Source organism: Girardinichthys multiradiatus, chromosome Y (genome assembly GCF_021462225.1).
Source record: "Girardinichthys multiradiatus isolate DD_20200921_A chromosome Y, DD_fGirMul_XY1, whole genome shotgun sequence".
Lineage (NCBI taxonomy): Eukaryota > Metazoa > Chordata > Actinopteri > Cyprinodontiformes > Goodeidae > Girardinichthys > Girardinichthys multiradiatus.
Window position 1 is genome coordinate 32,312,778 of NC_061818.1, and position 8,656 is coordinate 32,321,433.

The 8,656-nt window shown below is 42.8% G+C and overlaps 1 protein-coding gene across 1 annotated transcript; it reads right to left on the minus strand.

Annotated features, from left to right (window-relative positions):
• Positions 1–4,059: 4,059 nt before the first annotated feature.
• Positions 4,060–8,324, minus strand: LOC124864017 (neurogenic differentiation factor 2-like). Its single transcript, XM_047358618.1, has 3 exons — positions 8,303–8,324; positions 7,966–8,171; positions 4,060–6,333 (listed from the first exon to the last, which is right to left on the minus strand). The coding sequence occupies exon 3, from the start codon at positions 6,324–6,326 to the stop codon at positions 5,265–5,267; it is 1,062 nt and encodes a 353-aa protein (XP_047214574.1). The 5' UTR covers positions 6,327–6,333; positions 7,966–8,171; positions 8,303–8,324; the 3' UTR covers positions 4,060–5,264.
• Positions 8,325–8,656: the final 332 nt, after the last annotated feature.

Sequence of the window (8,656 nt, forward strand, 5' to 3'; positions counted from 1 at the left end):
GGAAGAGGTTCGGAGGTCGTCTGAGGAGGAGTAATCAGTGAGGTGGATGCGATACCATCTGACAGGTCCAGCTGGGAGACTGCCCGCCCCGAAGCGCCGCAAACTGGTCAATATGGAGACCAATTACTGCTGCCCATGTGACCAGGGCATCGTGCAAACCTATCATAACACAAAGGCTTGCACGCCTAGAAACGCGCGTACCCGTGCCATCTGTGCAGACCAGTAATGCCCCCCACCCCTTCATCCTCCATATCTGATCCAGTTGCATTTATATTTAACCTCCTAAACAGCGGGCAAGACACACCCCATCTCCGGACCCTCCGGTGCACAGCGCATCTGGACTTTCAGGAGGATGATGAGGAGCTGTCGCGAAGGTTCTCTTCCTGAACATCTGGAACCACACAAACCTACCTGGCCACTCTCCAAAGGGCCTCAAACCTACCTGGCGCTCACCCGAATCTCCACCTCTCTCTCAGCTCTCTTTGCGCGCGACCTCCTGCTCTTCTTCCTCTTCCTCCCCCTCTTCACCAGGAGCCAGGCCCCTGGCGAATCCTCCAGCTGTTGTTCAGCTGGCCCGCCTTTACACTCGACCGCGCCCTTATTGCGTGACACCAAACAGATGTTGTGGAATATCCCGTGAATGGACTGCTTCCCTTGCCTGACACAGTTAAGGATGTTGGCCAAAGTGCGCACGTTAGGTTTCCTCTTTGCACATGTGGCGCATTTTGCTATCTGTTTTGCAGGTGCCAGAGAAGTTAACAATCTACCTTGTTACATGTGTTTCTCCTTCAGAATATGAAATATTTGAATACACGTGTTATCTGCGATGGAGTGGCAAGTTTAAGCTGCGGCCATCTCGTTTTGTCCCTGACAGATTGCAAATGCTCACCATCTCCTGACCAGATTACATTCCGCTTCACTGCACTGAATAATCAAATTTTCCACACTTTTCTCTGATTTTTGCAGAAAAATAACATTCCGTTATTATTTTAACTCGACGTTAATTGGAATTCACACCATAGTACTTGTGACATTTTGATAATCGCACTTTTGACTGTTATGTCGGACAAACACTCCTGATTTTTTTCCATTTCTTACCAAGTTGAGTGAGAAAATTAGTGGGCATGAACATGATAATTTAAACAGCGAGATTCATTCACTCACTTTTCATCCTGAGTGGAGCACGGAGTGTCACTGGAAGTTTTTTATTTGTTTTTATATTTTTCTTAAACTTAATTTTATGTAAATTTAACACTTCTCAATTAAGTGAAATTAGAATGAGCACTTACAATTGTTTAGATGTTTGTGCAAGTGTCTAGTCTAAGTATTTATTAAACTATTTCTTCATGTAACCGCATTATGATTATGAACAGTTTTTGACAATAAATAATTCGGATATTTTGTAATGTAAATAGGTGAAACGCTCTGGTAGCCTACTTGTTTTTATTCAAATAAATCATATCTTTGATCTTTTCAGAGCTTTAGCAATTTTGACGCTCACCTGGTGATTTCTTTTTTATGTTTAGTCGTTGTTTTTTTGTGATAATTGGTCTTTGCATGTGTGCCACCAGACTCATTTGTTGCAAGGTTAGAACATGTCAACAGTCGAATGCTGAGGATGCAACACCCGCTTCTTTCAACGCTTGAGCTCATGTAAAACACAGCGTTAGAGCGGAATATGCATATTTATGGCGCAACTCACAAAAATGTTGTATGTTTATGAGAGTGTGTGTTTCAAAGGGCTACTCAGGATGAGCCTCTCCTCTCTCTCGTTTTTAGGCATTCCGGATAATGAACAGATGCTGCAAAAATTAAGAAAGAAACATCGACTCCTCCCAGCAGTGCCACTTTGGCCCGGTGAACCGCGGCGTACTGCCGCACGCCGGGCTGTCCTCCCCGGAGCTCCTGGTGCTACTGCTAGGGAACATTAAGGGACTTGGCACGATTCTCCTCCGCCAGCCTGCCAGCCTTCCCTCTTCCTCGCTCTCACCGGACTTCTGTGGAGGAAGAGGAGGTGGTGCTGGTTGTAATAGTGGCGCATTCAGGAGGTATTTTTGAAAGATGCCCTCTCCATTGCTGGCTCGTTTCACTTTTGGACCAACTCCTGCAGAAATCCATGCAGCATTTCACCCTCTCCCTTCTGCTGATGAGGGGTCTAAAAGTTACATAAAAGTGGAAAACAAAAATAAATAAAAAAAACCCAACAACAACAACACAGAAAGACGACCTAACAGCTTCCTTGGCTTTTTGAGCAAACCTGAAGAAACCCCGCGGGGTTACTGGTTTGATTCCCTGCAGGGAGTCCCACAGGTGGAAATATCTGCTAAGCAGAACAGGTTGTAAACTGTGTTACAAAACAAACCGATTAACTTACAAAATATAACACAAGGAGTTAATATTGTTCAGTGAGTCAGCCAAATGCGTCCTAATCTACAAAATGGGCCAAATGTCTTTAAAAAAGCTGTTGTACAATATAGAAAAATAAATAATCTGCTGCTTAACGCAATGTTTCAAGCATTGTTACAATTATTTCGGAACAAAAGTGCAGTCTTCGGAAGCCTAAGTTCACGTACTTTGATTACTTGATGCTGTATTTTCTTTTCTTCGGGTTTTGCAATCCACAGCTTAAAACTTGCATATGGTTGTTTTCCCCTTTCATTTTCATGTTAAAACTGTTTTTAATTAGAGCCAATTTTAAAAGTGATTTCGTTCTTCAGCAGAAGGGAACCAAGTGAGTTGTTTGTCCCCAAATATCCACATTTATAAAGGTGCATTAGGAAAAAAAAAAAAAAAACCGTGGACCTACAGATATAAAAACAGACAATTGGGATCAATAAGCAGCTTAATAAGCAGACCAGGAATAAAATTAAAAGATGGGCTGCGAAGCATTTTCGGTTTATTTTAAACAGAAAGGAAGCATTTAAACACTTGCACTTATTAATCAAAACCCACTAACAAAAGTCTGTGCCTTGACCGCACACAGCGCCGTGGACATTTTGGGGAGAACATATGGGTCCCGGGGCAGCGCTCCAAACCCAGCCGGGGTGACAACGGCTGCCCCCTGCACTCCTGTGAGTGGGAACATGTGTTTGGACCCCACCAAAAATATATATATATTTTTTTTATATTCACAACACGAAACCTTTCCTCTGCTGCGGATGTTAACGTCAATTTTACATTATTTTTTAAAATTCCATATCAATTAAGATTTTCGGTTTTATCAACACGAATTAATGACAAAATAAGGTATGAAAGAATCGACAGCGAATTTTCCATTTTCCATTGAATAATTAACAAATAAATGAATTTCATCTACAGCTGAATTACTAATTGGAAATATGCACCGAAAGATTTTCAGATTTTATTAAAATTCGTTCCGGTCTTTCTATCTCTCATAATTCAAGTTCTTTGAAACCGGTGAAAAAATAATTTATTTCCTTTCGTTTTCTTATATATTTGTACTTTTGAAACATAAACTTTAGAGTTAACTATCTTCTAAAATGTTTTCCAGCAGGCTAAATCAAAAAATGTAAAATAAATCAGGAGCTCTCCGTGTTGTTGAGAAACATTTTGTATTTTTGTTGTAACTTTAGTGGTTTTCAGTTGCCACTCTGATGCTCTTAAAGTGACCTATTGGCATCATTTAATCACCTGCTGTTTGTAAGGTGGGTAAGCAATGATCAGCTTGAATAACCTGCTGAACGTCTCAACTCGAATAAAAAAAATATTGTTCAAGACGGCTACAAGATTATGTTGTATCCTCTGTGCCAAAAAAGGAAATAAATAAATATTTTTACTTCATTAGAAAGGAATGAGATAGAACCTTCTCCCTCCTTTCTTATTTATTAACATTAATTGCCCCCATGCTCAAAGGAGCTCCTGCAGGTTGCGGCTCACCAAGCTATGCCAGCCTCCCTCTTCCAAATTCTTTGCGGGAACATTTCATAATAAAAGAAAGTGTAATAAATGAATATCTGCTTTTATCTGTATTTGCTGGCATGGGTACGCGCATGTTTAGCAAGTGTATATATGTATAAAAAATAATTCAGTTTCACAGTGTCATTTATTGTTATTTTATTTTACCACACAGTCAGCTGAATACAAAGTTGAAAGATTTTAATTTCTATGAAAAAAAAGAAAAGAAAAAGTGACCAGCAACACAGGGGTTCTTTCATTTCCTTGAACTATTAACAATAATTACAAAATAAATAATAAAACACGTGCAGTAATAATGATAATAATAATAATAATAATAACAACAGATATTAAACAAACATAGGCAATAAAGCAAAAATACAGTGTAATGACCCTGTTAGACTAACAAAACAATAGAAATAAATTAAGTTAGAAATATCTTCCATGGTCAGTTCCAGTGTATTTTAAAGTGTTTGAATTCAATTTACGATTTTGTTTGTCAGATTTCTTAACTGTGATGCCAGTGTGTGTGTTTGTATGCATGTGTGTGTGTGGGTGTGTGTGTGTGTGTGTGTGTGTGTGTGGGTGTGTGTGTGTGTGTGTGTGTGTGTGTGGGTGTGCAGCAACAGTGCTGTCATTGGATCAGTGTCTTTCTGGGCCTTTTACTGCCTTGCTTCGTGCTCTCGTAGGGTTTTGCATAGATGCCAAACGACTGATTTCCTGGCGGAAAAAATATACAATTCATTTTCATAAAAACAACCCAACTAACACATCTTCTATTTTTTTTTAACAACTCTGCATTTGTTTTTGCAATCCTGTTAGATTTTTTTATTTTATTTTGTCCCTTGCAGGTGATGTTGTCTTTATTTTTCCTTTATAACATAGTCACCATGATTGGGGGAGTGTTGCTGTATAGCCAGCGATGTAGTGGTACAAGAAAAAATGTGTGGAGGTGAAATAGGACGTCCTTCCATCAAAATGCATACAATCACCAATACAAACACAAATCACACATGATGAATATCATTTCAAACCCTATTGTTCTCTTTTTAATGCGGTTTGTTTATTAAATCCCATTGAAATGCATGTCAATTTCAAAGGATGGAAAGCTTTTATAGCGCAAAAAGATGTTGTAGAAAAGGTTACATTCCACTACATCCCTGACTATAGCAAAACAGACTGGATATTGACAAGTAAAGGAAAAAAACTAATTAAAACATGAGTGACAGGTCTTATTATTGTTATTATTATTGTTTCCAGGATACTGCCTGAATCCTGGCGGGCTTAGTCCAAAAGTGTGTCGAGGGTGGATTGTTGACAACAAGAGGACGCACGATGGGCTTCACTTTTTAATTGTGGAAAAACGCGTTCAGTTCATCATACACGGGGGCCCGCTCGTGGTGTAAGTGCATGTCGTGGTAAGGCAGGCCGTTTTCAGAGTGAATGCCGCTCCGGGCCCCTGAGGAGCCAAACACCAGATTGTGGCTCCCTGCGGGTCTGGAGCCAGGAAGGCCAGAGTAATGCATAGAGTAGTGGTATCCCTTCTCGTTTTCCGGGGAACCAGAACCTTGGTGCTTCAGGGAAAAGTTGCCGTTGATGCACAAGGGCGGGCTGACAGGGCCCTCATACTCGGGGCTGTTATACTCCGGCGATCCGCTCCCACCGTACAGGGAGTCGTACGCCGAGCAATAACCCTGCGTCCTCAGCGGATGCGAGTTCGAGCCCGGCTGGCAGTGGGGACTGGACAGACGCGCGCACTGGTACGGGTAGGAGTGCATGGAGAAGGAGCCGGAACTATACCTGCCCCCGTCCTGACACTGTTGCTCAGTGAGGAAGTTTCGGGAGTTCAGCTGCAGGCATCCCGCCACCAGGTTGGTAGTGGGCTGAGAGAGCCCCTTGCACAGGGTCTGGACGTAGGAAACAAGGTCAGGCCTTTTCCCAGAGCGTAGTATCTCTGACAAGGCCCATATATAGTTCTTTGCCAAGCGCAGCGTCTCGATTTTGGACAGTTTTTGTGTTTTGGAGTAGCAGGGCACAACTTTACGCAGATTGTCGAGTGCAGAGTTAAGGTCGTGCATCCGAGTCCGCTCTCTAGCGTTGGCCTTTATTCTCCGCACCTTGGAGCGCTCGATCCGGGCCCGGGTCATTTTGCGCTTTTTAGGGCCCCTTTTCTTGGGCCTGTCACCCTCAGTATCCTCACCATCCTCACCGTCTTCTTCCTCGTCGTCATCCCCGGCATGCTCAGAGTGCGTCCGACTGCTTCCCCTCAGGTCAGAGGCCTCCATGTCATCCTTCGCATCCTGATCCTCGTCTTTGATTTTTTGGTCCTCTCCATCGCTGTCTTCCGCCCAAGCGGAGTATTTATGCACGTCGGGAAGCAACGAAGGATCACTGAAAAGTCTCGTCAACATTGTGAATCTGCAGGGAGGAAAAAAATAGACTCAGAGGGAGTGTGGGAGAAATTCGGTTGCAACGGCTTCTATTTAGAAAAAAAACTTGTGTTCCGCTGCACAATTCACCCTAAACAGACTATAGGCTTGTTATATAGTACTATTGTTTTACTGTAGCATAAATCAAAAGTGTAAAATAAAGGGGCATATTTTCTACACAACTCTAATGAAGAATTTTGAGAAATTGAGTCTCGACGCTTTCGACCAGTTTACAGCTGGACGGATCCCCATTTAATTCCCTGCTGTCACTGGTTTGCCCTGTCACGTCCTCTCGCAGCGGGTCCCAGCGGCAGGGGCCACGTTACAGGTCCCACGGGGGTCCCTGCTTTCACTCCTCCTGACGCCCATATATACTTCTGGCTGCATTCCAGCACTATTCATCCACTTCGCGCACATCAGAGCAGAGAAAATAGATTATTTTATTGCTCCGAGGAAGATTTTACTATATAAGCATTTGGCAGATATGTAATATATTTAATGGTCTGTATATATATATATATATATATATATATATATACTTTCCTCTTAACATGTTACATTTATATTGCAGCAGCAGTGTTGGCTCTGATGCTCGCTTAATTATCTCGGGGGCTGTGCCAGGGGCAAAATCTAGTTTTTAAATCACAGGCTCGGGAGGTTTCCACAATTAAAGAAAAAAAACCCCGCAACAACATTTAATTAACAGAACTTGCATCTTGCACGAAATGGATTTCACACATAATACAGTATGCAGGAGTGCGTGATTTCAGATTTTACAAATGGAAATCGCTTGTATGTTTAGCTCTCGTTAAAAATATAAAACACAGAAGTCCTGAGTGTTTTTGAATAATGACTGGAAACTGAAAAAGTGGACAAATAGATATATATCAAGCCTGTCACGGTCAGTGGCGTCGTCCCACCCTTTCATTTGCCCCGAGTCTGAACGTGCAAATAATTAAAAAAAAGAAGAAAAAGAAAAAAGAGAAAACATTATCAATAGTTCTCCCAATAAGCTTTCATGGACCTCCTTATTTCAAACCATGGAGCTGATAAAAAAAGAAGAAAAAATATCTTATTGTCTCTCTCGTTGTCTTTTGTTTATCAGATCATCATCGTCCGAGCGCAGGAATCTCGACAGCAAATGAGTGTCCAACATTATAAACTGCTACCAGGGTCTACTCCAATCCTCAGGACTGATTCCCTGAAAAACGATCCAAGAGGGGGTGAAACTGGCACAGGCCGTCTATCTAATAGCTTTTATTATCCAGGTAGCTTCTGGTGTCAGAAGTTGAAGGGCAAACCTGACAGTGCCACATTATTGCCAAGCTACGAGCCCGACCAGGCTTGTGCGATCCGTGTGATATTTGTTCTTAAAGCGCTTGCATTGCGTTAGATGGATGCGAACCTGCTAGAACAATTAGATGATTAGATCTCCATATGGATAAATGCCAAAAGAGCCTGCAAATTACAAGCGACTTGCGTGCGTAAAACCCCAACAGCCATCAATTAGAACAATATTCTCATTTAATCTGTTTGATAAATTATTCTTCAACATTTTGCATTTAGGATTTTTTATTTTTATTTTATTTACTTCTGTTTTTAAATTTTTAATGTGACTTACCTTTGCTTTCGCTTTTTGCGGCTGATGGGAGGCAAAAACCGAGAGGAAGAAAACCATGCGCTTTGGTTTCAAACCATCTTCAGGGACGCACGAGCGAGCGAAGCACCGCTCTTGGTCAGCTTGCAGGTGCAGGATGCGCGCGGATGTCATTTACTGTTGCTGATGGGTCGCACGGTGCGTCCTCCTGTCCCGGCGTCCTGGCGTGTCTGCGTGTGCATGCGTGAGGGCATGTATGCATGGATGTGTGTGTGAGAAAGAGAGAGGGAGAGAGAGGGTTAGTGTGTGTGTGTCAGTGCACGTATGGCAACCGTGAGCTACCGGGGAAGGGGTTACATACCAGCTATGGCTGTGATGCCAGCGCCCATATGGCTGGCACGTCACCGGCAAGAGCCATCACATGAGAGCCCGGCGATTTACATGCACCCGCATTCGGAGAGATTTGCCCTCCCGGGGGACGAGGGACACACAGAGTGAAAGAAGGAAAGGAGAGAGAGGAGGAGGAGGAGATGGAGATGGTGGTGGTGGTGGTGGAGGAGGAGGAGGAGGGCTTCGCCATCTGTCACTGCGGCAGCGCTCACACAGCCAGAAAAAACAAAACAAAAAAACGAGGAATAACAGAAGAGAGAGGGAGAAAATAAAATGGAGGAACAACAAAACTCATCCTTTCTGACCTGAGCTGCTGCCTCCAGAC